The sequence below is a fragment of the Pelodiscus sinensis genome, unplaced genomic scaffold (assembly GCF_049634645.1).
Source record: "Pelodiscus sinensis isolate JC-2024 unplaced genomic scaffold, ASM4963464v1 ctg131, whole genome shotgun sequence".
NCBI classification, from domain to species: Eukaryota; Metazoa; Chordata; order Testudines; family Trionychidae; genus Pelodiscus; species Pelodiscus sinensis.
Genome location: NW_027465961.1, coordinates 195,057 through 223,054, shown reverse-complemented (window position 1 = coordinate 223,054; position 27,998 = coordinate 195,057). Strand labels below are relative to the sequence as shown.

At 71.5% G+C, this 27,998-nt stretch overlaps 1 protein-coding gene across 5 annotated transcripts; it reads left to right on the top strand.

The window, feature by feature from the left end:
* Nucleotides 1-17: 17 nt before the first annotated feature.
* Nucleotides 18-27,998, top strand: LOC102453591 (kelch domain-containing protein 8B). Of its 5 annotated transcripts, XM_075917365.1 has the most exons (10): nt 18-297; nt 2,096-2,481; nt 2,866-3,026; nt 3,402-3,534; nt 4,552-4,682; nt 15,869-16,524; nt 18,993-19,157; nt 19,682-19,906; nt 20,383-20,484; nt 27,221-27,998. In XM_075917365.1, the coding sequence occupies exons 1-10, from the start codon at nt 162-164 to the stop codon at nt 27,415-27,417; spliced, it is 2,292 nt and encodes a 763-aa protein (XP_075773480.1). In that variant the 5' UTR covers nt 18-161; the 3' UTR covers nt 27,418-27,998. The 5 variants fall into 5 exon arrangements, with proteins under 5 accessions (XP_075773480.1, XP_075773481.1, XP_075773484.1 ...); XM_075917366.1 differs by lacking the exons at nt 18-297; nt 2,096-2,481; nt 2,866-3,026; nt 3,402-3,534 and adding an exon at nt 11,590-11,783; XM_075917369.1 differs by lacking the exons at nt 18-297; nt 2,096-2,481; nt 2,866-3,026; nt 3,402-3,534; nt 4,552-4,682 and adding an exon at nt 12,787-12,853.

Below are 27,998 nucleotides of genomic sequence, written 5' to 3'. Positions count from 1 at the left end.
GGAGCAGGGGCCATGGGCCGGGCGGGGGGCGCCACGGAGGGCTCGGCAGGGGGCGCTGTGACGTGCGGCGGAGCAGGCAGGGCCAGGCGGCGGCCGGAAATGACGTAGTGCCGCGGCCGGGCGGAAGCGGGCTGTAGCCTGGTAACGGCGGCGCGCGGGCCATGGGGCGGAAGCTGGTGCTGCACCTGGACCTGAACCTCACGCTGGCGCCGCTGGACGCGGCCACGGGCCAGGACCCCGCCGCGGCGCTCAACGCGCACCTCAGCGGCCGCGCCTGGGGCGCGCCCGGCCCCAAGGGTGAGCCGGCCCCGCCCCTCGGTCCCCCCCCCCTCCGGTCGGCCCCGCCCCCCGCCGCGGCCCCGCCCCCTTCTGCCGGTCCCGCCCCCCGCCGCGGCCACGCCCCTTCGGTCTGCCCCCGCCCCCCGCCGCGGCCCCGCCCCTTCGGTCTGCCCCCGCCCCCCGCCGCGGCCCCGCCCCGCCCCCTTCGGTCTGCCCCCGCCCCCCGCCGCGGCCACGCCCCTTCGGTCTGCCCCCGCCCCCCGCCGCGGCCCCGCCCCTTCGGTCTGCCCCCGCCCCCCGCCGCGGCCCCGCCCCTTCGGTCTGCCCCCGCCCCCCGCCGCGGCCCCGCCCCCTTCTTTCGGCCCCGCCTCCCCGCCGCTGCACCACCCTCCCCCTCCGCTCCCACGTGCGCTGGAGCAGTTGGCCGGGCTCAGGGGCGGGGCCGCGCCGGGAGGGGCAGGGGCCCTTCGGGGGGTTCCTCTGGGGCCCGCAGGGGCTGAGCCCGGGGCCTCTCGCCCAGGCGCGCGGGGGACTCGGCCCCTCCCCACAGCCCCCTCCCGCGCCGGCCGCCCCCTCCCCCGCCCGAGGGGCCGCCCCTTCCCGCGCCGGCCGCGCCTTCCCCCCGCCCGAGGGGGCCGCCCCTTCCCCGCCGGCCGCGCCTTCCCCCGCCCGAGGGGGCCGCCCCTTCCCGCGCCGGCCGCCCCCTCCCCCGCCCGAGGGGGCCGCCCCCTCCCGCGCCGGCCGCGCCTTCCCCCGCCCGAGGGCCGCCCCTTCCCCGCCGGCCGTGCCTTCCCCCGCCCGAGGGGGCCGCCCCCTCCCGCGCCGGCCGCGCCTTCCCCCACCCGAGGGGGCCGCCCCTTCCCGCGCCGGCCGCGCCTTCCCCCGCCCGGGGGGGCCGCCCCTTCCCGCGCCGGCCGCGCCTTCCCCCACCCGAGGGGGCCGCCCCTTCCCCGCCGGCCGCGCCTTCCCCCACCCGAGGGGGCCGCCCCTTCCCCGCCGGCCGCGCCTTCCCCCGCCCGGGGGGCCGCCCCTTCCCCGCCGGCCGCGCCTTCCCCCGCCCGAGGGGGCCACCCCCTCCCGCGCCGGCCGCGCCTTCCCCCACCCGAGGGCCGCCCCTTCCCCGCCGGCCGTGCCTTCCCCCGCCCGAGGGGGCCGCCCCTTCCCGCGCCGGCCGCGCCTTCCCCCGCCCGAGGGGGCCGCCCCTTCCCCGCCGGCCGCGCCTTCCCCCGCCCGAGGGGGCCGCCCCTTCCCGCGCCGGCCGCGCCTTCCCCCGCCCGAGGGGGCCGCGCCGGCCGCGCCTTCCCCCGCCCGAGGGGGCCGCCCCTTCCCGCGCCGGCCGCGCCTTCCCCCGCCCGGGGGGCCGCCCCTTCCCGCGCCGGCCGCGCCTTCCCCCGCCCGAGGGGGCCGCCCCTTCCCGCGCCGGCCGCGCCTTCCCCCCCCCGAGGGCCGCCCCTTCCCGCGCCGGCCGCGCCTTCCCCCACCCGAGGGCCGCCCCTTCCCGCGCCGGCCGCGCCTTCCCCCGCCCGAGGGCCGCCCCTTCCCGCGCCGGCCGCGCCTTCCCCCGCCCGGGGGGCCGCCCCTTCTCGCGCCGGCCGCGCCTTCCCCCGCCCGAGGGCCGCCCCTTCCCGCGCCGGCCGCGCGTTTCCTTGCGCAGGAGCGGCCGTACTTGCGGATGAACCCGCCAGTGTAGACAGAGCCAGGAGCTGAGAGCTGACCGGCTACGGGGAAAGGGTTTCCTGTCGGCTCTCCCCATCTCCTGCCCGCCGGCTCTCCGGGCCATGGGGCGCCACCACTCTTCCCTTGCTGTCTGTTTCAGGTGAGTGGCAGTGGCTGAGTGACTCCGCCTCCCTGCTGCCTCCCTGCCAGGGCGCTGTGAGCTTCTCTTCTCAGTATGGGCGCGATGCTGCCTTCACGGCCACAGCACTGGGGCGGCGGTTCCGGAGCCTGCACACGCACCACTTGCAGCTCCTGGAGTGGCGGGGCCAGCCGCACCCAGCGCTCTCTGTCAGCGGCGAGCATGGCCAGCACTACCACTTGCTGCTGCCCTCCTTCTTCCACCTCCTGGAGACCCTGCACCAGGAGGGGAGGCACTTCGCCGTCATCCTGAGGACCTTCGGCACAGACCTCCCCCGTGCCCTGCACGCCGTGCACTGTGCCTTGGAGGGGCAGCACCCCCAGTTCCCTGCCCTGCGGGACCTCTCGGTGGGTGCCCTGGGAGCAGAGGGCTGAGAGCATTGTGCATTTGCCCCGGCCCCCAGCTCCCCACACACTGCCACCCTCGTTGGCATGCCGAGCTCGGGTCGCAGCGATCTGTGCAGCTTTGAGAGGTGCATACCCCTCCCTGGGTCTTGTGCTCCCTGCGGGCTGTCTGGGGAGGAAGCTGCCCAGGCCTGAGAGCCAGCGTAGGCAAAGGGTGTGACCAGGCTGGTGCCTAGCAGTGAGTGGGGGCCGATGGCCGGGGGGACGTCCCTTCTGCTCAGGGTGCGGCACGTGCCGCCTGGGGCTTTGAGGCTATTTGGGGAGGGAGAGGTTACCGGTGTGTCCAGCCTGCAGCCCTGCCCTTCTGTCTCCTGCCTGCCATTGCAGCTCCCGGTGGACCTTACAGCAGGCCGCATCCGCTGCAGTGAGCGCGAGGTGGTGCTGAGCCAGGGAGCAGAGCGCGTTTCCAGCAGGGACGGAGGAAGGAAGCTGTACAGCTATTTCAGCTCCCTGGAGGGCGTGGTTGGCTTCCAAGACCACTTTGATTGGTGAGAGACAAGAGGGGGCCTGGAAGTGGCCTGGGCGTGCGCGCTCGCCCCTTCGCACGCCCCGGGAGGCTGCCCCCAGCCCTCTCACTGCTGAGGACTTGCTCTGCCAGCCAGCCCCCTCCCCCACCCGGGAAACGCCCCGTCCCTCTCCGCTGCAGGCCCGCGCTGTGCGCTGGTGCGCGTCACCTTCGCTTAGGCGCCCCGAAGAGCCAGTTCCCTCCCTCCCCGTCGGCCTCCCCTGCCTCAGGGCTCGCCTGCGCTGGGAAGAGCTTGCCCCTTATCCCAGCCCCAGGCCAGACCCCTGGCACTGGACGGGCCCGAGCCTGGGCCTGCTCCACACTCCTGAGGGCCCTCGTCCCACTTGCTGTCTTGCAGGTGGGCCAGTAATCAGTTCTCCTGCCGGGGTGGGAAGCCTGTTTGGATTGACCCGCACGACTCCTGCGTGCAGCACATCTTCATCGACGACAACGTTCGCCCGGACGACTCGGACTCCATCGTCTGCCCCCAGGTACCGGGCCCTGGCTGGACAGGGGCTCTGCCACACTCCTACCCTAGCCAGTCCCCAGGGGGGCGGGGGGCTGGGCTGGGGGGAGCAGGGTTTCCCCAGGACTTCCTTCGCTGGCATGAGCGGTGCTTACTCCTGCTGGGCCCCGGGCTGGCCAGCCTGCCTCTGCTTCCTGTTGTGTGCTCGAGGGGCATGCGCCAAAGCCAAGGGTATTAGAGACAGGCATGTGCAGGCCTCCTGCCCCCCCAGCGGAGAGCTGGTGCTCCGGTCTCACGGGGGGCCTGTGGGGGCTCCCCAATGTTGGGGGGAGCCTGGGGCTGGGGCTGGCCCCTGGGTTCCCCACCCCTGAGCTGAGTAATGGAGAAGGCCCTTTGTGGAAGCCAGACCCCTGGCCCCTTTGCTGACCGTGTGGCAGGAGCTGGCCTGGTGCCACCCCATGCCTTCCGCCCAGCTGCTCTCTCGGCCCGAGCGCTCTGGAGCGACCCAGGCCGCTGCCCGTCCCCTCGGACTCCAGAGCAGGCTTGTTGGCGCTGCGGGTTCGGCGCATGCTGGTTGCATCCGTGCTCTGCTGGGCTGCTGACGAGGGAGGCTGAGCGGCGTGGCCAGGGCAGCCCTCGCTCTGTACCGGGCCTGCCACGCCACGTGGCGCCAGAGAAACAGCAGCTCCCCCCGCCAGCCATGGAGCAAAGCCTGAGCCACAGCCCGGTGCTGGCAAGGAGCGTCGCGCTCAGGGGCCCTGGGGCAGCCCAGCCGGTGAAGGAAGGGAAGGGCCTGTTCTCCAGGGCGCGAGCAGGGTCTCCGGGCGGCTTTCCCCAGCGGCGTGTTGTGCTTCTCCCTGCAGGCTCCGCGCAGGGGTAGGGCGGCTGGCTCGGCCCAGGCACTGGTGGGGTGCGGGGAGGCGGGGGCCCTGAGCTCTTGCGGGCGCTGTGCGGGAGGAGGGAGTGCCCCACCCTGCCAGGCTGTCTGCTCGGGCTGGGGCCGCCTGCTGCTCACCGGCCTTTCCTCGCCTCCCCCCCGCAGGTCTTCCTGGGGAGAGGAGGCAGCCGTGCCAGGCCAGCTCCCGCTGCTGAGCTCTATGACACTTGCCTGGTGCAAGCCGACTTCCTGGAGGCCATCGCTGAGCAGAGCTATTTCCGGCGCTGCGTGCGCAGGTGTGAAGAGAACTACGGGCGCTACCTGGCCAGTGCTGAGCGCCAGCAGCTCCACCCAGAGTGACCTCGCTCCCTGCCAGGTCCTGGGGCCGTGGGCCGGCTGCCCTGGGCCTCCTAGGCTGGTCCCTGCCCTCATCCCGCCTCCAGGCACTTGCTCTGAGCTGCCTTCCCTCCGGCGGGGCGGACTGTGCTGGAGGCAGGGAGTGCCAGGCGCCCCTCGCAGTGCCAGTGCTGCAGGCGCATCGGCTGGTGTCCTGCAGGAGGGAGCTGCTCCCAGCAACACCTGCTGTGCTCCTGCAAGAGCCCTCTGCCTTTGGCTTCCTGTGCCCAGGCTCTGGGTGGGATTCCAGCGTGCCAGGGACCACGCCCTGCTCAGTGCGGGCTCTGCCTGCCTGCCGGGGCTGCCTTTGCACTGAGCCCTGGCGCAGGGCAGCCCCAGCACCCCCACAGGACAGGGCGCCCTGCTACGTGTCACCCCGGGATACATCCGGCCCTCCCTGCCGTCGTGGATGCTGGGAGAAGCCGATGCCTTGGTCCTCCCCTTCCCCGCTCTTCCGTGGCCCAGAGGGAAGCCAGCCACAGGGGCAGACAAGGCCCCGCTCTGAGCGGTTTCGCTCCACGCCACGGTGCTTGGACGGCCCCACCCAGAGCTGTGCCCCGGCAGGAGGAGGCTGCCAGGGCATAGGACAGGCACTCCCCGGCTCTGCCCTGCGCTGTGCTCTGGGGCCAGTCCCTTTCCTTTGCTCTCCCCGGGCCGCCGGCCACCTGGGCGCAGACCCAGGCCCGCTGCAGCGAGTTTGGCAGACAGCCCCTCTGAGCTGTGTCCCAAATGCCACCGCCATGCTCACGAGTCATGGGGGTGCTGCACTGGCTCTGTGCCCCGCAAGTCTGGTGGCACAGCAGCCTCCCGCCGGGTGTTGGTGGAGGCGCTGCTGATGGGTGTTTCCCGTGAGCAAGCCCAGGGCATCCGGGGCGTGTTCACAGTCCAGCAGGCCCCAGGCTGGGCTGCTGTGAGTAGCGGTGAGAGCGCTCAGCCTCGCCTGCTCTGGAGGGGCTGGTACTCCGGCTCCCGCTCAGACATTTGGGGGGGACTAGGGCTCCCTGGGGCCACACTCTGCCTGCCTTATGCAATGAGCCGCCTCGAGCCACAGAGCTTCAGATGGCGCCTGTTGTCCAACAGGCAGCCTGCAAGATGGGCAGTGCCCTGTTGGCAGAGACCTGCCCCCGCACCAACCCAAGAGGTAGCTTGGCGACGGGTGATGGTGAGCGGCACGGCCGGGGAGCCCTCGCTCTGACCGGTGATGGTGAGCGGCACGGCCGGGGAGCCCTCGCTCTGACCGGTGATGGCGAGCGGCACGGCCGGGGAGCCCTCGCTCTGACCGGTGATGGCGAGCGGCACGGCCGGGCAGCCCTCGCTCTGACCGGTGATGGCGAGCGGCACGGCCGGGCAGCCCTCGCTCTGACCGGTGATGGCGAGCGGCACGGCCGGGCAGCCCTCGCTCTGACCGGTGATGGCGAGCGGCACGGCCGGGCAGCCCTCGCTCTGACCGGTGATGGCGAGCGGCACGGCCGGGCAGCCCTCGCTCTGACCGGTGATGGCGAGCGGCACGGCCGGGCAGCCCTCGCTCTGACCGGTGATGGCGAGCGGCACGGCCGGGCAGCCCTCGCTCTGACCGGTGATGGCGAGCGGCACGGCCGGGGAGCCCTCGCTCTGACCGGTGATGGCGAGCGGCACGGCCGGGGCAGCCCTCGCTCTGACCGGTGATGGCGAGCGGCACGGCCGGGGCAGCCCTCGCTCTGACCGGTGATGGCGAGCGGCACGGCCGGGGCAGCCCTCGCTCTGACCGGTGATGGCGAGCGGCACGGCCGGGGAGCCCTCGCTCTGACCGGTGATGGCGAGCGGCACGGCCGGGGCAGCCCTCGCTCTGACCGGTGATGGCGAGCGGCACGGCCGGGGCAGCCCTCGCTCTGACCGGTGATGGCGAGCGGCACGGCCGGGGCAGCCCTCGCTCTGACCGGTGATGGCGAGCGGCACGGCCGGGCAGCCCTCGCTCTGACCGGTGATGGCGAGCGGCACGGCCGGGGAGCCCTCGCTCTGACCGGTGATGGCGAGCGGCACGGCCGGGGAGCCCTCGCTCTGACCGGTGATGGCGAGCGGCACGGCCGGGGCAGCCCTCGCTCTGACCGGTGATGGCGAGCGGCACGGCCGGGGCAGCCCTCGCTCTGACCGGTGATGGCGAGCGGCACGGCCGGGGCAGCCCTCGCTCTGACCGGTGATGGCGAGCGGCACGGCCGGGGAGCCCTCGCTCTGACCGGTGATGGCGAGCGGCACGGCCGGGGAGCCCTCGCTCTGACCGGTGATGGCGAGCGGCACGGCCGGGGAGCCCTCGCTCTGACCGGTGATGGCGAGCGGCACGGCCGGGGCAGCCCTCGCTCTGACCGGTGATGGCGAGCGGCACGGCCGGGGCAGCCCTCGCTCTGACCGGTGATGGCGAGCGGCACGGCCGGGGAGCCCTCGCTCTGACCGGTGATGGCGAGCGGCACGGCCGGGGCAGCCCTCGCTCTGACCGGTGATGGCGAGCGGCACGGCCGGGGCAGCCCTCGCTCTGACCGGTGATGGCGAGCGGCACGGCCGGGGAGCCCTCGCTCTGACCGGTGATGGGGAGCGGCACGGCCGGGGAGCCCTCGCTCTGACCGGTGATGGGGAGCGGCACGGCCGGGCAGCCCTCGCTCTGACCGGTGATGGCGAGCGGCACGGCCGGGCAGCCCTCGCTCTGACCGGTGATGGCGAGCGGCACGGCCGGGCAGCCCTCGCTCTGACCGGTGATGGCGAGCGGCACGGCCGGGCAGCCCTCGCTCTGACCGGTGATGGGGAGCGGCACGGCCGGGCAGCCCTCGCTCTGACCGGTGATGGCGAGCGGCACGGCCGGGGAGCCCTCGCTCTGACCGGTGATGGCGAGCGGCACGGCCGGGCAGCCCTCGCTCTGACCGGTGATGGGGAGCGGCACGGCCGGGGCAGCCCTCGCTCTGACCGGTGATGGCGAGCGGCACGGCCGGGGAGCCCTCGCTCTGACCGGTGATGGCGAGCGGCACGGCCGGGGAGCCCTCGCTCTGACCGGTGATGGCGAGCGGCACGGCCGGGGCAGCCCTCGCTCTGACCGGTGATGGCGAGCGGCACGGCCGGGGAGCCCTCGCTCTGACCGGTGATGGCGAGCGGCACGGCCGGGGAGCCCTCGCTCTGACCGGTGATGGCGAGCGGCACGGCCGGGCAGCCCTCGCTCTGACCGGTGATGGCGAGCGGCACGGCCGGGCAGCCCTCGCTCTGACCGGTGATGGCGAGCGGCACGGCCGGGGCAGCCCTCGCTCTGACCGGTGATGGCGAGCGGCACGGCCGGGGAGCCCTCGCTCTGACCGGTGATGGCGAGCGGCACGGCCGGGCAGCCCTCGCTCTGACCGGTGATGGCGAGCGGCACGGCCGGGCAGCCCTCGCTCTGACCGGTGATGGCGAGCGGCACGGCCGGGGAGCCCTCGCTCTGACCGGTGATGGCGAGCGGCACGGCCGGGCAGCCCTCGCTCTGACCGGTGATGGCGAGCGGTGTTGTTTGCCCCCCTGGCGGTGCTGGGGAACCAGTCCCTCAACGGCAATGGAGCGCACAGCCAGGCCGTTGGATGGATGCTGTGGCTGTGCAGTTTGAATCGCGCTGCGTGGAACCCTTCTGACGCTTTGCCTCTGTGAATCTCAGCGTCTGCTGGCGGGTTTCCTGCCCCTGCCCTGCAATTGCCAATGGAAAGGGCTCCTTAGAAATGCCCAGTGCTATTTTTTTTTGACTAAAGGGCACAATTCTGCCACGCCTAGGGCCAGTCCCTAAGCCCCCCTCAAGCTGTCAGGAACTCTTGCCCCTTAGGAGGGGCCCGGCCGTGGGAGTGCGGCATCCCGAGGAAGCTGGGAGCGGGTGGTGCTGCCGGTCCCTCGGCAGCCAGGCATGGTGCCAACACGGCCTGATGGCTGGCAGTGCTCAGCGGCTGGCTGGGCCATGGGTGGCTCTGCCCCGGCGGCGTCCAGCCGCATCTTCCATGTGACTTGAGTGGCAGTGTCCGTGGCAGGTGAAGCGGTGCACCCTAGGGCCCTGAGCAGCCCGGTGCCACTGGCACCCACTGCAGGGAGCCCCTTGTGATGCCGCTGTGTGGTTCGATTGATTTTCGATCCAAGGGAAGCTGGGACACTTTCCTATTTATTGCAAGCTGGAAGCAGCTCATACAGTTGTTGAAGTTTTACAAGCCTGACAAACATTCCCTGCACGATTGAAACCTCCAATACCATCAATTCCAAAGCAGCGAATACAGTGATCCCTCATTTAACACGACAGCTGCTCTAGTAGAGTACTAAAGGGAACGTTTTTTGAATTACACGACCGTCCCTGGAATAACACGATTTCCCCAGCCGGCCTGTTGCTGGCAGCTGTGCGAGGCTTCCCCCCCGCAAAGCGGTAGAGGGTTCGCCGCTCACCGTGCCATTCCCAGCCCCCCCCCCCACCGGACGCAGTGTGGGTCCTGGCAGACCCATCACAGGGGCATACTCCCAACCCAATCCCCCTCCCCTTCCCCAGAGCCAAACACCTCGCCCCCCCGCACTGCAACCCAGTCCCCTTTCTCCCCCAACCCTATGTCCCAGTCCCAACAGACACTCCCGCTTGAAACGCAACCCCCACCTTTTCCATTCTTTTCAATGGGAAAACTGACCCCCCCCCCCATAACGTTTTCACTTCACATGATCATTTTCTGCAACCTATCAGTAGTGTGAAGTGAGGAGTCGCTGGCCAGCGCAAAGCAATGCACAAGCAGTTACTAGAGCGTCTGCTCTCGTACAGCACTAAAGTCAGTTCACGTGCACGTCGCCCGCGTGCTCCCTGCAGTGCCGGGGGGGCCTGTTCCCACGCAAGGGGCCCATTCACTTCTAGTTCCATCGAGCAGCACCTGTGGGCCTGCCTGTTCCCGCCCATTGATTGTTCCTACGCAGCCCATTGTGTAGCCCAGCCCAGCGCGGCGCGGGTACCAATTGGCTGTGTCTAGACTGGCAAGTTTTTCTGCAAAATCAGCTGCTTTTGCAGAAAAACTTGCCAGCTGCCTACACTGGCCGCTTGAATTTCCACAAGAACACTGCCGATCTCATGTAAGATTGTCAGTGCTTTTGCGGAAATACTGTGCTGCTCCCGTTCGGGCAAAAGTCTTTTTCCGAAAGACTTTTGCGCGAAAGGGCCCGTGTAGACAGCAGAGAGTTCTTTTTCACAAAAAAGCCCCAATCACAAAAATGGCAATCGGGGCTTTTCTGCGGAAAAGCGCGTCTAGATTGGCCACGGACGCTTTTCCCCAAAAAGTGCTTTTGCAGAAAAGCGTCCTGCCAATCCAGATGCGCTTTTCCGAAAATGCTTTTAACAGAAAAGTTTTCCGTTAAAAGCATTTCTGGAAAATCCTGCCAGTGTTGACGTAGCCATTGAGTGTGCGTTGTGCGGGATGCGTGAAGTGCCCAGTGCCCTAGGTGGGTACATCCTGCCACTCCGGCTGTTGCTGCTCTGGGCGTAGTTGACTATTGTGTGGCTGCAGCTGTGATTTTGCATATCAGAAAAGTCCCAGTACAAGGCTGCTTGTGGTGTGTTCCTGACGTGCTCTCCCGTGCCACGCTTACTCTGCATTGCTGTTCCCAGCATTCCCGCCTCCCCAGCCTGGCCTGCGTGCTGCGTGCACCAGACTTGAGCCGGGCCTGGGTTTGCTTTGTCCGCACTGTGGCAAGGCAGAGGTGCCCGTTTATTGCCAGGGCAGGGTGGTCCAGGCTCCCCTGCAGACGCCCTGTCCGTACTGCTGGCCTTGGCACACCAGGGCTTGCTCAGCTCTGCACCCTGAGCAACCCGCCTGGCCACGTGCTGTGTGCACGCTGCTAGTTTGGAAAACCCCCATCAGTTAAAGCCTGCCTGAGCGGGGTGTTTAACAAGGCAGCCCCTTGCTCTCCAGCCTTGTGCTGCTGGTTGGCCGTGGCTGCAAGAAGGATTCGGGCTGGGAGGGGAAGGGGGCAGTGGAGACCACATGGTAAGAGCCTGGCAGTTAGCAGTAACGTGAAGCCCAGGGTCTCTGACTGGAGAGGCGCCTGCGCTATAGCAGCGGCTGCATGCGTGCCCGCTGAGCCGTGCCCGCTGAGCCGTGCCCTTGCAGTGGTGCCCAGCATCCTCACACAACTCCGGAGTCTGGGCACTTGTCTTAAAACTGCCACGTGACTACCCCTGAGCCCACCCCACAAGCGAGGCGCGCCCGCTGTGCCACTCACACAGGGCCAGCCCCTGCCTCTGGCCTGGCTTTTGCAATACGTGGCACCATCTCAGGGTATGTGGTCCTTCAAAGAGCTGCCCCCGCGGGATCTCTTCAAGAGGAAAAGACAAAATGCCTTGGTAATACCCGTATAGCAGGCACCACTGCGATGCACATACACACCCGCATCTCCGGACCAATAGCCGTGCCCCTAATTGCACTGGCCAGGTGAGTTAGATGGGGAGGGGTGGAGCCAGGGGATGGGTGCTCCCATGTTGACAAGATGCAAACCCAGGGTCCCTCTGCAAGATGCCTTGGATTGCTAGTGTCTCCCCCCTGCTGCAGAGCTAGTCAGTCGTCCCTGCGTAGGCACCATCTGCGATAGGCATGCGGTTCCACATCTGGGGGGTCTCAATGCTGCCCCATTCACCTTCAAAGGCTTCTGAAAGCAGGCGCCTGCCCTGCCCCCAAGGCTCCATAGGTCCAGTCTTTCAATGACCCCTCTTCACAGGGCCCATTGTTCTCGGATCCGGCTTCCACCCCTCTCCACTGCAAGTGCAGGGAGGTGCTCGTCTCCTGCCCCCTCCATTCACACCTCGTTCACCCGCAGGACAATCAGGGAAGCAAAGGGGCAGAGTCTGCAAGGCGATACAAGGGTCTGTGCCCTGCCTGACTGTGCAAAGTTGCGATGGAAAGACAATCCCACAAGGCTACAGCCGTTCCAGTGCTCCACGGCCTTGGTCCAGAGGGAAATGAAGGTGTCAGTGAACACGATGAATACAGATCAATGAGCTGTAGCTACAGGTACGGGGGGGGGGGGGGGGGTTCATCTGTCACTTAGAAAACAAGGAGCAGCCCTTGGGGTGTGTGAAACCCGCTTCCAGATGAGCTGGAGTGGAAACGGCAGAATCCACAATAGAACAACCGAAGCGGTTCGCTGCTGCACGCCGCCAGGGGGAGCTGGGCAGCGCCAGGAGCGGCGGGGGGGGGGAGCTGGGCAGTGCCAGGAGCGGCGGGGGGGGGGGAGCTGGGCAGTGCCAGGAGCGGCGGGGGGGGGAGCTGGGCAGCGCCAGGAGCGGCGGGGGGGGGGAGCTGGGCAGCGCCAGGAACGGCGGGGGGGGGGAGCTGGGCAGCGCCAGGAGCGGCGGGGGGGGGGAGCTGGGCAGTGCCAGGAGCGGCGGGGGGGGGAGCTGGGCAGCGCCAAGAGCGGCGGGGGGGAGCTGGGCAGTGCCAGGAGCGGCGGGGGGGGTGGAGCTGGGCAGTGCCAGGAGCGGCGGGGGGGGGGAGCTGGACAGTGCCAGGAGCGGCGGGGGGGGGGGGGGAGCTGGGCAGCGCCAGGAGCGGCGGGGGGGGGGAGAGCTGGGCAGCGCCAGGAGCGGCGGGGGGGAGCTGGGCAGTGCCAGGAGCGGCGGGGGGGGTGGAGCTGGGCAGTGCCAGGAGCGGCGGGGGGGGGGAGCTGGACAGCGCCAGGAGCGGCGGGGGGGGGGGGGCTGGGTAATGCCAGGAGCGGCGGGGGGGGGGGGAGCTGGGTAATGCCAGGAGCGGCGGGGGGGAGCTGGGCAGCGCCAGGAGCGGGGGGGGGAGCTGGGTAGCGCCAGGAGCGGCGGGAGGGGGAGCTGGGTAATGCCAGGAGCGGCGGGGGGGGGGGGGAAGGGGAGCTGGGTAATGCCAGGAGCGGCGGGGGGGAGCTGGGCAGCACCAGGAGCGGCGGGGGGGGTGGAGCTGGGCAGTGCCAGGAGCGGCGGGGGGGGGGGGAGCTGGGCAGTGCCAGGAGCGGCGGGGGGGGGGGATCTGGGCAGTGCGGGGGGCGGGGAGCCGGGCCGTTGCCCTGCTGCGTTTGCGGCCCGACTCCGGCCCAGCGCGGCCGCCCCGAGGTCAGCGAGCGCCGCGGCCGGTCCCCCCCAGCCGCAGGCAGCCGGGGCGGGCCTGGGAACCTCGCAGCGGCCTGCGCCAGGCTCCTCGGGGGCGGCCCCGCGATGCGCCCAGCGACTCGCTCCGGGGGCGGGATGGGCTGCGCCGGTTCGGCGCGGCGCGGGCAGGGTTAAGCGGGGGGGGGGCTCGTGCCGCTCGCGCGGGGGAGCCGGAGCCGGAGCGGCGCGGGCGGGAGGCGGCCCAGCCCCGGGAGAGCCGCGGCGGAGCCGGTTCCGGAGGTGAGCGCCGCGCCCCGGGAAAGTTTGTGCCCGGCCGCCGCCTGGGACCGCGGGGCGCCCGCTCGGCAGGCGGGGCTGCGGCACCAGGGCGGGCTGGGGGCCCCGCAGCGCCCGGTCGGGGCTTCTCTGCAGACTCCCTCTCGGGGCCTGCGCGCCCCCCGGCCTCCTCTGCCCCGCCCCCTAGCGCCGTGCCCCCCCCGCCTCGTGCCCCCCCCGGCCTCCCGGCGCCGTGCCCCCCCCGTCTCGTGCCCCCCCCGGCCTCCCGGCGCCGTGCCCCCCCGCCTCGTGCCCCCCCCGGCCTCCCGGCGCCGTGCCCCCCCCGGCCCCGTGCCCCCGCCCCCTAGGGCCCCCCGGCCCCGTGCCCCCGCCTCCTAGCGCCGTGCCCCTCCCGGCGCCGTGCCCCCCCCGCCTCGTGCCCCTTCCGGCCCCCCGGCCCCGTGCCCCCGCCCCCTAGCGCCGTGCCCCCCCCAGCGCTGCCCCCATCCCCTAGCGCTGTGCCCTCTCTGGCCCCTGGCGCTGTGCCCCCCACCTCATGCCCAGGACGGGGGTTCTCTGGCACTAGCGGGGCTGGGGAACTGGGGGGGCTCTCTGGCGCTGGGGGGGCTCTCTGGCGCTGGGGGGGCTCTCTGGCGCTGGCGGGGCTGGGGAACTGGGGGGGCTCTCTGGGGCTGGGGGGGCTCTCTGGCGCTGGCGGGGCTGGGGGGGCTCTCTGGGGCTGGCGGGGCTGGGGAACTGGGGGGGCTCTCTGGGGCTGGGGGGGCTCTCTGGCGCTGGCAGGGCTGGGGGGGTTCTCTGGGGCTGGGGGGGCTCTCTGGCGCTGGCGGGGCTGGGGGGGTTCTCTGGGGCTGGGGGGGCTCTCTGGCGCTGGCGGGGCTGGGGGGGCTCTCTGGCACTGGCAGGGCTGGGGAACTGGGGGGGTTCTCTGGCGCTGGCGGGGCTGGGGGGCCTCTCTGGCGCTGGCGGGGCTGGGGGGGTTCTCTGGCGCTGGCGGGGCTGGGGGGGCTCTCTGGCGCTGGCAGGGCTGGGGAACTGGGGGGGTTCTCTGGCGCTGGCGGGGCTGGGGGGGCTCTCTGGCGCTGGCGGGGCTGGGGGGGTTCTCTGGGGCTGGGGGGGCTCTCTGGCGCTGGCGGGGCTGGGGGGGTTCTCTGGGGCTGGGGGGGCTCTCTGGCGCTGGCAGGGCTGGGGAACTGGGGGGGTTCTCTGGCGCTGGCGGGGCTGGGGGGGCTCTCTGGCGCTGGCGGGGCTGGGGAACTGGGGGGGCTCTCTGGCGCTGGCGGGGCTGGGGGGGTTCTCTGGCGCTGGCGGGGCTGGGGAACTGGGGGGGCTCTCTGGCGCTAGCGGGGCTGGGGGGGGCTCTCTGGCGCTGGCGGGGCTGGGGAACTGGGGGGGCTCTCTGGCGCTGGCGGGGCTGGGGGGGTTCTCTGGCGCTAGCGGGGCTGGGGGGGGCTCTCTGGCGCTGGCGGGGCTGGGGAACCACCGGGGTGGGCTCTGTGACACTCCGCTCTAATGCTCCGTTGCTGCCTGAGGTGTCTCCGGCTGCCCCAGGCGTCAGGCTGGGCCGTGGGCTCCAGTCCCGGGGAGCGAAGGAGGCCTGGGTGGTGCGGAGCTGGGGCCCGGCGGCGCCCGCGGGCAGCACATCCCAGCAGGCATCGGAGGAGGGGCCGTTGCTACGTGGAGCTGGTGCCAGCCCCCAGCCTGGCAGAGGTTTCAGGCTGCGGTTGCTGTTGCTGTCCCGGGTTGCGTGTGGGGCCCTGGCAGTGGGAGATGCCTTTGCTCGTGGGGTGTGCTCGGGGTGCCCTGCTGCATCCGTCCCCCAGCTTCCTGGGCGCGTGGCTCCTGGCTGTTCGCTAGGGACGGAAGAGCAGCTGTGTGGGCAAGGACCTGCTGAGGCAGTGGAGCGGGGAGCCGGCTGCTGCCGTGTGCTGCTGGCTCTGATGCAGGGACAGCAGCTGGTGCGTGCCAGGGGTTGCCGTAAACCCAGCTCCCTGCGTGGAACCGCTGGGATTCCAGCACTTCCACGGTCAGACGGCGACGCACTTTAACGGCCCCGGCCCGGAGCGTGGCTCTCTGCCGTGGTGCAGCGGCGGACGAGTGAGCTGGGAAGCCCTTGCTGTGGGCAGTTCCAGGCCGCAATCGGGTGGGTGCCAGTTACGGGCTCGCACTGGCCTGGAGGTGTCCCTGGGACCTGCTACCAGCCGCTCCCGAGGCTGCTGTGTGGGAGTCCAGTTGCCAGCGTCCCGAGCATGAGGAGAGCCCCGGAGGCCCAGTCCTGGGGCCGTTTCTCCGGGGCAGGGCCCTGGAGCCAGGGCTGTCTGACGCGCCCAAAGGGGCAGCCGCGCGGAACAGGCTTTGCGCAGGCGCGCCCCTCGTGGCTGCAGGGCCTTGTCCTCTGGAGACACCCCGTGCTGGGCCTGCGCTCTGCCCATGCCCTTCTCCCCAGATCAGCCGCCTCCCGCCTGGCTCCTGCACAGGGGCGCAGGTGGTTTCAACAGCAATCCCGGACACACTGGGCTGTGCAGCACAATCGACATCGCATCGGCTGTAGAGCACGCCCGGCCGCTCTGGGGTCTCCGTTTGTGTCCCGAACAGGCAGCTCAAACACTGGACTGTCTGGTTCAAAACCGGACACCTGGCGACTCTACTCCTGCCAAGCCCCAGGCGCTGGGAGTCCCCCGCCCCCGGGGCAGAGGCTGCTGGGTCTGGTGGGCGGCTGGGCTCACGCGTCTCTCTCCCCTGCAGGCGGGAGCTGTGGAGGGAAGAGGAGCTGCGCACCTGCCTGGCTGGGCCAGCGACTGACCCGGGAGCGGCCGAGCCTGGGCTGGGAGATGATGCCGCTGGCTCCCAGGAGGAATGGAGCTTTCTGCTCCCTGGGTTCCTGTCCCGCCGGAGCCCACAGCCGCCGGGCGCTGCGGGCGTGAGCGCCGCTGCAGCTGGGGCCCGTGGGTGGAGCTGCCTGCCCTGGGCGAGCCTAGCGGGGAGGGGCTGCGGTGGCCCCCCAGGGACCATGCCGGTTCCCGCAATGGCAGCTGCCACTGCCAGCTCTTTCTGCTGGGAGGTCTTCCCGCCCATGCCCACCTGCCGGGTGTACTGCAGCCCGGCCTACCGGGACGGGCACCTCTTTGTGGTGGGGGGCTGCGGCCGGGCGGGGCTGCCGCTGGCCGCCGCCGAGATGCTGGACGTGCCTTCGCAGACGTGGCTGGCGCTCCCGCCGCTCCCCACCGCCCGGGCCGGGGCAGCCGCGGTGGCCGTGGGGAAGCAGGTCCTGGTGGTGGGGGGCATGGATTCCAGGCAGAGCCCCCTGGCCTCCGTCGACGTCTTCAACACAGATGAGGGCAAGTGGGAGCCGGCAGCGGCGCTGGCGCAGCCCTCCATGGGCGTCTCTGCCGTGGAGAGAGGTGAGCCGGGCGGGCGGGGCCGGGTCTCCCTGGACTGAGCGTTCGCAGCTCCTGGCCCTGCCCTGCCCTCGTGGCCGCAGGGCCGTGCCCCCCGCGACGGAGGCAGCAGGCTCGGGGTGGCTGGGGGCTGGAAGCAGGGAGTCCTCTGAGCTGTCCGACCTGTGCCCGCCTGCCACCCAGACCTCGGCCAGCGGCTGGGCAGGCTGGGGAGCTGAGCACCCTGCCCCAAAGGACGGGTGGGCCCCGGAGCCCCGGCCTGCTGCTAGAGCCCTAGGGCGGGGCAGTCTGTGCCCGTGCCCAGCGCTTTGCCCCCTGCTTGGGCATGTGGGGCCCCTCCCTGGGGAGCGCCGGGTGTGCAGCCCGCACCCCCAGGCCGTGAGGGAAGGGCCGGAGTGTGCTGGGGACCTGGCCTCCGCTGGGCGCCTTGGGATGCTGGGTGTGCCCGGAGCAGCTGGGGCGGGAGGCAGCAGTGCCCCGGCCGGGCTCTGGGGTACGTAGGAGCTGCCCCCAGAGGGGTGTCCACTGGCCTAGCTAGTCCCTGGGTGAGCGGCCTGGGCCGGGCCTCTCGGCCGGGCAGGTCCCTGTGGCTGCAGGCTCCGGGCAGAGCAGCCAGAGCGCGTTGCAGGCCCTGCTGGGCGGGGGTGGCCCTGTGCTGGGTGGGATCTGGCTCGCGGGGGCCAAATGGGCTTTGCTGCTGTCGGGGGCTCTGGGCGCAAGTGGGGGGGCAGGGCTGTTGGATCAGCCCCATTTCCTCCTGCCCCAGCAGCAGCCGGGCCTCGCCCTGCGCAGGGGCTGACAGACGGGGGCACGTTGGCGGCCCTGGCTGGGTCACTCGGGCTGGAGACGCCTGTTCCCGCCTGCCGGGATTACAGCAAGACCCCCCCCCCCCCGCACACACAGCCCAGCAGGGGGCGCCTCCGTGGCAAACTGGGGAAGCAGTATTGGCAAACTATTGGGGGTGCTCTCCCCTGGCAGGGCGGTGCTAGGGGGCGCTGTGGGGCAGGGAGCGGGGCAGGGCCCAGCAGGGGGTGCTCTCCCCTGGCAGGCAGGGCCCAGGGCGGTGCTAGGGGGTGCTGTGGGGCAGGGAGCGGGGCAGGGCCCAGCAGGGGGCGCTCTCCCCTGGCAGGCAGGGCCCAGGGCGGTGCTAGGGGGCGCTGTGGGGCAGGGAGCGGGGCAGGGCCCGGCAGGGGGTGCTCTCCCCTGGCAGGGCGGTGCTAGGGGGCGCTGTGGGGCAGGGAGCGGGGCAGGGCCCAGCAGGGGGTGCTCTCCCCTGGCAGGCAGGGCCCAGGGCGGTGCTAGGGGGTGCTGTGGGGCAGGGAGCGGGGCAGGGCCCGGCAGGGGGCGCTCTCCCCTGGCAGGCAAGGCCCAGGGCAGTGCTAGGGGGTGCTGTGGGGCAGGGAGCGGGGCAGGGCCCAGCAGCCTGTAAGCGTCCGGGCAGTGACGCGTGAGACCTGGGAGGATCTCATCCAGCCTCCCAGAATTCCCTGTGCTGTGCCGTGGGGCGTGGGGTCCATGTCCCTTGCCCAGGCGCCAGAGGCGGAGCCTGGCGCTGCCCGCCCAGCGCGTCTGGCGAACTCGGCCCTTCCCAGCGCTCGTGTGCTGCTTTTCACCCGCTGATCTCGGAGCACGGCACCCGGGCCCCTCGCTGTCCCCCTGGGCGGAGGGGACACTGAGGCACGGGTGGGGCAGAGCTCGGAGCACGAGCCAGGGTCTGGTGTCCCAGTCTGATGCACGCACTGACGGGCTGGCTCCTTGCGGGGCTGCCAGGACAGGCTGCAGGGGCCTTGGCACTGTTACCAGCAGGGCCGGGGGAACCGGGGTGTGGCCCTTGGCCTGGCTGGGCCTTGCCGCTTGGTGGGGACTGGCCCACAGCTGAGCCTTCCTAGGCTGGGGGCTTTGCCCGGCCCAGGCACCCCGAGGCCGGGAGGAGCGGGGCCCTCGGGGGCTCCCCAGGCGTTGCCCGCGCCCGCAGGCCTGGCGAAGCAGCCCTGGCAGCAAGGCTGGGTTGCCATGGCGTCTCCAGGGAGACGCGCCGGGGAGCAGAATTAGCTGCAAAGCCCCGTGGTCTGGGCTGTTTTCCGCGTGTCTGGGAAGGGGGCCCAGCCCTCTGCCCGCCCCCTGCGGCCAGCAACGTGGGGGGCACTTCAGGGGCTCCGCTCCCCCACACTGTCGACCTCGGCCCCCCCCCCCGCCCCGTGCCCCGAGCTGCTGGCCTCCCCCGCCGGCCTGCGTGGCGCTATGGCCAGCCCCTCTGCCGCGGTCTCGGCCTGCCAGGGCCGGAGGGGATCTGGCCAGGCGAGCGGCCCGAGGGCCCTGCGGTCTGGACCTAGCATCCCCTGGGGCGGCCATGCTGTGTCTGCTGGTCTGCTGAGCCCCCCGCTTTGGCCCCCGCGCTCTCACGCCCACCCCTCCGTGCTGCCCTGCCTGGCTGCTCTGGGCCAGCTCCTTCCCTGCTCCCCTCCCTGCAGACGGCGTGGTCTACGCTCTGGGGGGCATGGGCGCAGACACCTCTCCTCAGGCCCTCGTGCGGCTCTACGAACCGGGAACGGCCCGCTGGCAGCCACTGCCCTCCATGCCCACCCCCTGCTACGGGGCCTCCGCCTTCCTGCAGGGCAGCAAGATCTTCCTTCTGGGTAAGTGGCACCCCCGGGCACGGGGCCACGGCCGAATGGGGTGCATGGACACGGGGACTCGGCATTTGCCTCCGGAGCCCCCCTCAGCCTGCCCCACCCCCGCACCTCCCCGCTGGGGGATCCCCCGGCCCGCCCCCTGCTGGGGGATCCCCCGGCCAGCCCCCGCCCCCTGCTGGGGGATCCCCCGGCCCGCCCCCTGCTGGGGGATCCCCGCCCCCCCCTGCTGGGGGATCCCCCGGCCAGCCCCCACCCCCGCACCCCCCCCGCTGGGGGATCCCCCGGCCAGCCCCCGCCCCCCCCCCCCCCCCGCAGCTCTTCTTGTCCCTGGGCTTCCCCGGCATCTCCTCTGTCCTAGGCCCCAGCCCCAGCAGCCAGCTTGGCTCTAGGCCCCCCGCTGCAGAGACATTGGTGACTTGGGATCGCCCGGGGCTCGGCAGCCACTGGCCCCTCCCCGCCCGCAGACTCCGCACAGCCCAAGCTGGGTGCCTGCCCCGGTGCCCTCCCAGCCTCTCCCGTCTCCCCAGGGGGCCGGCAGGGCAAGCTGCCCGTCACAGCCTTCGAGGCCTTCGACCTGGAGACGCGGAGCTGGACGCGCTACCCCAGCGTGCCTAGCCGGCGGGCCTTTGCCGGCTGCGCCGTGGCCGAGGGCTGCGTCTTCAGCCTCGGGGGCCTGCAGCAGCCGGGGCCCCACAACTTCTACTCCCGGCCCCATTTCGTCAGCACGGTGGAGATCTTCGACCTGGAGCAGGGTGAGCCCGGCGGGGACGGGGGGGCCGGCAGCCAGCTCCCTTTGGGCGCTCCTGGGCCTGGCAGGGGGTGCGGGCCACGGCCCTGGGCCAGGAGGTGTAAGTTCCCTCCCTGGCCCCCATCTGTGCCCTGGCCCCGGGCTGGGCTGCCCTTCCCTGGCCACACGACGCGCAAGCCCCAGGGTGTCCTGGCTGTGGCTCTGCTGAGAAGGAGGCAAGTGCCTGCCCCGGCGCGCCCAGCGGCCCCAGGCCTGAGCTGTAGCACCCTGGGGCTGGCCAGCAGACGGCTCTGCCACGCGGCCGTGGGCCGGCAGAGCGAGGGCCTGGGCGCTGGGAGGGGCCAGGGCATGGGCCAAGGGGCTGCAGCGAGCGTCTGGGGCTGCCTGGCCCGGCTCTGCCCCGCCCCACAGAGGAGTGCGGGGCCAGTGACCGGCACCTGGCCAGGCCCTCGGGCGCCTGACGCTGCCTCTTTCCCGCAGGGGCCTGGAGCAAGCTGGGCCGTGCCGTGCGCATGCGGGACAAGAGAGCCGACTTCGTGGCTGGCTGCCTTGGCGGGCGAGTGGTGGCGGCCGGAGGCCTTGGTAATGCTGGGGGGCTGTGCAGGCAGACTGGGCCCCCCAGACCTGCGTGGGGGGGGGCTGTGCAGGCAGACTGGGCCCCCCCAGACCTGCTTGGGGGGGGGCTGTGCAGGCAGACTGGGCCCCCCAGACCTGCGTGGGGGGGGGCTGTGCAGGCAGACTGGGCCCCCCCAGACCTGCGTGGGGGGGGGCTCTGCAGGCAGACTGGGCCCCCCCAGACCTGCGTGGGGGGGGGCTGTGCAGGCAGACTGGGGCCCCCCAGACCTGCGTGGGGGGGGCCTGTGCAGGCAGACTGGGCCCCCCAGACCTGCGTGGGGGGGGGCTGTGCAGGCAGACTGGGGCCCCCCAGACCTGCGTGGGGGGGGGGGCTGTGCAGGCAGACTGGGCCCCCCAGACCTGCGTGGGGGGGGGCTGTGCAGGCAGACTGGGCCCCCCCAGACCTGCGTGGGGGGGGGCTGTGCAGGCAGACTGGGGCCCCCCAGACCTGCGTGGGGGGGGCTGTGCAGGCAGACTGGGGCCCCCCAGACCTGCGTGGGGGGGCTGTGCAGGCAGACTGGGGCCCCCCAGACCTGCGTGGGGGGGGCTGTGCAGGCAGACTGGGCCCCCCAGACCTGCGTGGGGGGGCTGTGCAGGCAGACTGGGCCCCCCAGACCTGCGTGGGGGGGGCTGTGCAGGCAGACTGGGCCCCCCAGACCTGCGTGGGGGGGGGCTGTGCAGGCAGACTGGGCCCCCCAGACCTGCGTGGGGGGGGCTGTGCAGGCAGACTGGGGCCCCCCAGACCTGCGTGGGGGGGGCTGTGCAGGCAGACTGGGGCCCCCCAGACCTGCGTGGGGGGGCTGTGCAGGCAGACTGGGCCCCCCAGACCTGCGTGGGGGGGCTGTGCAGGCAGACTGGGGCCCCCCAGACCTGCGTTGGGGGGCTGTGCAGGCAGACTGGGCCCCCCAGACCTGCGTGGGGGGGGCTGTGCAGGCAGACTGGGGCCCCCCAGACCTGCGTGGGGGGGGCTGTGCAGGCAGACTGGGCCCCCCAGACCTGCGTGGGGGGGCTGTGCAGGCAGACTGGGCCCCCAGACCTGCGTGGGGGGGGCTGTGCAGGCAGACTGGGGCCCCCCAGACCTGCGTGGGGGGGGGCTGTGCAGGCAGACTGGGCCCCCCAGACCTGCGTGGGGGGGGCTGTGCAGGCAGACTGGGGCCCCCCAGACCTGCGTGGGGGGGGGCTGTGCAGGCAGACTGGGGCCCCCCAGACCTGCGTGGGGGGGGCTGTGCAGGCAGACTGGGGCCCCCCAGACCTGCGTGGGGGGGGCTGTGCAGGCAGACTGGGGCCCCCCAGACCTGCGTGGGGGGGGCTGTGCAGGCAGACTGGGGCCCCCCAGACCTGCGTGGGGGGGGGCTGTGCAGGCAGACTGGGCCCCCCAGACCTGCGTGGGGGGGGGCTGTGCAGGCAGACTGGGGCCCCCCAGACCTGCGTGGGGGGGGGCTGTGCAGGCAGACTGGGGCCCTCAGACCTGCGTGGGGGGGCTGTGCAGGCAGACTGGGCCCCCCCAGACCTGCGTGGGGGGGCTGTGCAGGCAGACTGGGGCCCCCCAGACCTGCGTGGGGGGGGCTGTGCAGGCAGACTGGGCCCCCCAGACCTGCGTGGGGGGGGCTGTGCAGGCAGACTGGGCCCCCCAGACCTGCGTGGGGGGGCTGTGCAGGCAGACTGGGCCCCCCCAGACCTGCGTGGGGGGGGGCTGTGCAGGCAGACTGGGCCCCCCCAGACCTGCGTGGGGGGGCTGTGCAGGCAGACTGGGCCCCCCCAGACCTGCGTGGGGGGGCTGTGCAGGCAGACTGGGGCCCCCCAGACCTGCGTGGGGGGGGGCTGTGCAGGCAGACTGGGCCCCCCAGACCTGCGTGGGGGGGGGCTGTGCAGGCAGACTGGGCCCCCCCAGACCTGCGTGGGGGGGCTGTGCAGGCAGACTGGGCCCCCCAGACCTGCGTGGGGGGGCTGTGCAGGCAGACTGGGCCCCCAGACCTGCGTGGGGGGGGGCTGTGCAGGCAGACTGGGGCCCCCCAGACCTGCGTGGGGGGGCTGTGCAGGCAGACTGGGGCCCCCCAGACCTGCGTGGGGGGGCTGTGCAGGCAGACTGGGGCCCCCCAGACCTGCGTGGGGGGGGGCTGTGCAGGCAGACTGGGGCCCCCCAGACCTGCGTGGGGGGGGCTGTGCAGGCAGACTGGGGCCCCCCAGACCTGCGTGGGGGGGGGCTGTGCAGGCAGACTGGGGCCCCCCAGACCTGCGTGGGGGGGGGCTGTGCAGGCAGACTGGGGCCCCCCAGACCTGCGTGGGGGGGGGCTGTGCAGGCAGACTGGGGCCCCCCAGACCTGCGTGGGGGGGGGCTGTGCAGGCAGACTGGGGCCCCCCCAGACCTGCGTGGGGGGGGGGCTGTGCAGGCAGACTGGGGCCCCCCCAGACCTGCGTGGGGGGGGGGGCTGTGCAGGCAGACTGGGGCCCCCCAGACCTGCGTGGGGGGGGGCTGTGCAGGCAGACTGGGGCCCCCCAGACCTGCGTGGGGGGGGCTGTGCAGGCAGACTGGGGCCCCCCAGACCTGCGTGGGGGGGGGCTGTGCAGGCAGACTGGGGCCCCCCAGACCTGCGTGGGGGGGGGGGCTGTGCAGGCAGACTGGGCCCCCCCAGACCTGCAGCGGGCGCTGTGCTGTCCAACACACATTGCTGTTGGTGCAGGGGTGGGCAATAATTTTTGATGGGGGGCCACTCCCAAGATTTTGGAAAGCGGTGGAGGGCTGCGCCCTTCCATGGTATTGATGGAGGGTGGGTGCAGAGGGGAGCTTGGGGCAAGGGAGGGAGTTGGGATGAGGCAGGCGGTGGTGACCTAGGGCAGGGCACTGGGGTGCAGGGGTTTGGGTGTGACCTAGGGTAGGAGGGGATGTGAGCTGGGCCAGGGGACGAGGGGACCTGGGGGCAGAGGGTTGGGGAAGGGAGGGGCTGGGGTGCCAGAGGCAGGCTCTGGCTGGGAGGCGCTTACCCGCAGAAACCTGAGACAGACTCTGCTGCAGGCTGCTCCATGTGGCTCCGCTCCGGGCATGGGAGGGAGGGGGAAGGCTTCCTACACTGGTCCTGCTCTCAGGCCGTATTGGCTGGAAACTGAGAGACTGGCCAATGGGAGCTGAGATATTTTGGTGGGGGTGGGAACAGCATGAGAAGTCCCCCTCCCGCCCCCGTTCTCCACAACAGAGCGGCTGGCTGTTTAAAGTGTGAGCTGTTCTCTGCCTGAGGGTTCTGGTGAGGCGGCTGCGGGCCGGATCGGGCCAGCTGGCAGCCTCTTGGCCACCCCTGCACCCATACTCCTGTGTTAGTGGATCTGGGCTCGCTGCTGCCGCGCCTGTGCCTCCGACCACAGGGCTCTGAATTTGGAGGATCTCTCCGAGCCGGGCTGAGAGCGTCCCAGCCTCTCTTCTGGCTGCAGCCCTGCCCTGTCAGTCCCCGGAGGCACTGGCCATGCTGGCAGGGACGTCGTGCTGCAGCTCCCCGGCGCAGCCAGGCTGCAGCCAGCCCAGCTCCCCTCCGGGAGACAGGGCGGGGCCTGACGTTCCCCTCTGAATCAAACACTGGCTCTCGTTAGCTGGCCCCGCGTGGTGCCCGGCCCTGGTGACCTGCAGGAAGGTGCACACGTGCCAGCTGGAGCCAAAGCTGCAGCAGCCGTGGCCCCCAGGGATGGGAGGCTCGTGGGCTGGGCTCAGGAGCTGCGTCTTTGGGCAGAAAATCGGGGGATCTGAGCACTGAAAGCCGGCAGCCGGGCCCTGGAACACGGCTCTGCCTCCCGGCAGAGTGCAGTTGCTGGCAGGTGCTGCTGAGCACAGCAGGGGCATGGAGCACGCCTCAGCCCCTCTCTGCCGGCCACTGTCGAGTGTGGCTGCTCCGGGGCCCTGCCTTCGCTCAGAGCGCTGGAAAAGGGCCCGGCAGAAGGCGCCTGGCTCTGGGCACGGGCCCCCGCTCTCCAGGTTTGTTCGCTTCCTGGAAGCAGGCGGCTGAATTTCTGCAGCATGCGGCAGCAGACGCAGGACAGAGCAGCTTTGGGGCGTCCCAGGTGCCTCGTAGCACCCCGCAGCGGCACTGCCGGAGCCCTTCCCGCTCGCCGGGAACAGCGAGCTCTGCAAATGGACAGGAAGATCGAGGGATTCGGTTCCCAGCTCCCTGCACTGCGCCAGAGATTCAGGGGCACCCCGTAGGAGCAGAGCGCCTGCGTCCGGCAGCCTGTTTGTCTTGGCGCTCACATGCCTCTGTGCACAGAAAACGTCTACGCAGGGATGGAAAAGACCGGGGGGACCGTTAGGGCAGCACAGGGGGCCTGACGCTGAGGGCAGCTCATCAAGCGTTTCATCCCCCCACGTGGGCCCAGCCTGTAGACGGTGCAGGAGAATCGTGCGCTGTGACATTTCACCCGGGCTCGCCCGCTCCCGCTCCTACACCCCCGCGGCACAAAGACATGCGGGGAGGGACTCGCCCAGCTGGACATGCACACCCTTAACTCTGCCCCACATCTTCATTTGCAGAGATCCCTGCAGGCCTCAGCCCCACAGAGCTGGCAATTGGGAAGCTGTGGGCACAGCCCCATGGTACCAGTATTCTCAGACATGAGATGGGCTTGTGCCAGGGAGGAAAAGGAAGGGCTGTGGTACAGCAAGATCCCTTAGCCCTGTGGTGCTGCTGAGAGATGGCATGGACAGAGCCATGGCACAGCTCATTGCCTGGCGCTGGGGTGTTGCTGCAGGGTGACAGGGCCGGTGGTACAGCGCGTTGCCTGGCGCTGGGGTGTTGCTGGGAGTGACGGGGCCGGTGGTACAGCGCGTTGCCTGGTCCTGGGGTGTTGCTGAGGGTGACAGGGCCGGTGGTACAGAGCGTTGCCTGGTCCTGGGGTGTTGCTGAGGGTGACGTGGCCGGTGGTACAGCGCGTTGCCTGGCGCTGGGGTGTTGCTGGAGGGTGACGGGGCCGGTGGCACAGCGCGTTGCCTGGCGCTGGGGTGTTGCTGCGGGGTGACGGGGCCGGTGGCACAGCGCGTTGCCTGGCACTGGGGTGTTGCTGTGGGGTGACGGGGCCGGTGGCACAGTGCGTTGCCTGGCGCTGGGGTGTTGCTGTGGGGTGACGGGGCCAGTGGCACAGCGTGTTGCCTGGCACTGGGGTGTTGCTGTGGGGTGACGGGGCCGGTGGCACAGCGTGTTGCCTGGCACTGGGGTGTTGCTGCGGGGTGACGGGGCCGGTGGCACAGCGCGTTGCCTGGCGCTGGGGTGTTGCTGGAGGGTGACGGGGCCGGTGGCACAGCGCGTTGCCTGGCGCTGGGGTGTTGCTGCAGGGTGACGGGGCCGGTGGCACAGCGCGTTGCCTGGCGCTGGGGTGTTGCTGGAGGGTGACGGGGCCGGTGGCACAGCGCGTTGCCTGGCGCTGGGGTGTTGCTGCGGGGTGACGGGGCCGGTGGCACAGCGCGTTGCCTGACGCTGGGGTGTTGCTGTGAGGTGACGGGGCCGGTGGCACAGCGCGTTGCCTGGTCCAGGGGTGTTGTTTTGGGATGACGGGGCCGGTGGCACAGCGCGTTGCCTGGCACTGGGGTGTTGCTGAGGGTGACGTGGCCGGTGGTACAGCGCGTTGCCTGGCACTGGGGTGTTGCTGAGGGTGACGTGGCCGGTGGTACAGCGCGTTGCCTGGCACTGGGGTGTTGCTGGGACTGACGGGGCCGGTGGTACAGAGCGTTGCCTGGTCCTGGGGTGTTGCTGAGGGTGACGTGGCCGGTGGTACAGCGCGTTGCCTGGTCCTGGGGTATTGCTGTGGGGTGACGGGGCCGGTGGCACAGCGTGTTGCCTGGCACTGGTGTGTTGCTGGGAGTGACGGGGCCGGTGGCACAGCGCGTTGCCTGGCACTGGGGTGTTGCTGAGGGTGACGTGGCCGGTGGTACAGCGCGTTGCCTGGTCCTGGGGTGTTGCTGGGGGTGATGGGGCCGGTGGTACAGCGCGTTGCCTGGCACTGGTGTGTTGCTGGGGGTGATGGGGCTGGTGGTACAGCGCGTTGCCTGGCACTGGGGTGTTGCTGGGGGTGACGGGGCTGGTGGTACAGAGCGTTGCCTGGTCCTGGGGTGTTGCTGGAGGATGACGGGGCCGGTGGCACAGTGCGTTGCCTGGCACTGGTGTGTTGCTGGGGGTGACGGGGCTGGTGGTACATAGCGTTGCCTGGCACTGGGGTGTTGCTGGGGGTGACGGGGCTGGTGGTACAGAGCGTTGCCTTGCACTGGGGTGTTGCTAGGGGTGACGGGTCTGGTGGCACAGCGTATGCCCTTGGTGCTCCGGTATTGGCAGAGAGGAAAAATATTCCCTGGCTGCTGCATGGATCCGGAAGCGGCTGTGAGCTAGGACATGCCGGAGACACTGGTGTGGACACGCTGCCCTCCTACCCAGGCCACCTGGTCAACGTGATGACCCTGCTCGCTCTGTGCGTTGCCCGGCTGTCCCCGAGCCGTGCCCTCCATCACTGGCGGGTCTCGGGGCACACTGCTGCCCCCTCGGCCTCCTTTGTGCCCAGTTGTCTGGCTCAGCGCTGGCCGGGTTCAGTCCCCCTCCTTGCGCAGTGTCCCAGTGGAGCGCGTGCCCGTGGCCTGCCCTCGGACTTCTCTGGCCCCCATGCCAGGCGGCTGCTGGCCTGCGGCCAGGCCCACCCCCCATCACCACGCACTGATGCTTTCGTGTCTCTTCTCTTGCAGGGAACCAGTCCTTCCCCCTGGGCTCCGTGGAAGGGTTCAGCCCAGTCAGGAAGAGGTGGGAGCAGCTGCCCGCCATGCCTACCGGCCGTTGCTCCTGCTCCAGCTACCAGGCCCTGAGCCGGCTGTTTGTGATCGGGGGGGTGGCGCAGGGCCCCAGCGGCGCGGTCGAGGCTCTTTGCCTGCGGGAAGGGGCCTGAAGGGAGCCCTGGCAGAGCCGAGCGTGGGCGGACAGCAGGCTCTGGGGCCGGTGTGTAGCTCGTAGTTGCTGTCCTGGGGCGCTGAAGCAGTGACGTTGTTGTTCGCTCGTTAGGCTTTCCGAAGCTCACATTAGTTTTCTAGTGTAGCGCAGAGAGGGGAGCAGCCGCTCTGTTCAGGGGGCAGGAGAGGGCCAGCCGGGACCTGCAGCAGAGGGGCTGGGAGGAGGCCCAGTGCAGGGGGCGGCTGAAGGGGCTGGCGATCCCGGGAGGCGGAAGCTGATGCAGAGTGCAGCTCGCGGGCGGCAGCGGGCCTGGAGTGCAGCCGGCCATGTCCTGGAGCCCCAGCGCCCGTCCCCTGCCCCCCAGCCGGCCGGGGGGCTGCCACCCCAGCATTGCTGGTCTGCGCTCTGCTGTCGTGTGGTGTCTGTGCTGTCTTTGTGCAGGGGTGTCACCGCGGGCTGCTAGCCAGTGCTGTGGTGCGAGCCCTGCTGTGCCCCATGTAGCGCACGGTGCCCTGGCGCTCAGTGCCTAGGAGGTGCTGTAGTGCCTCACGTCAGTAAACCACGTGGCATTTGACTTGG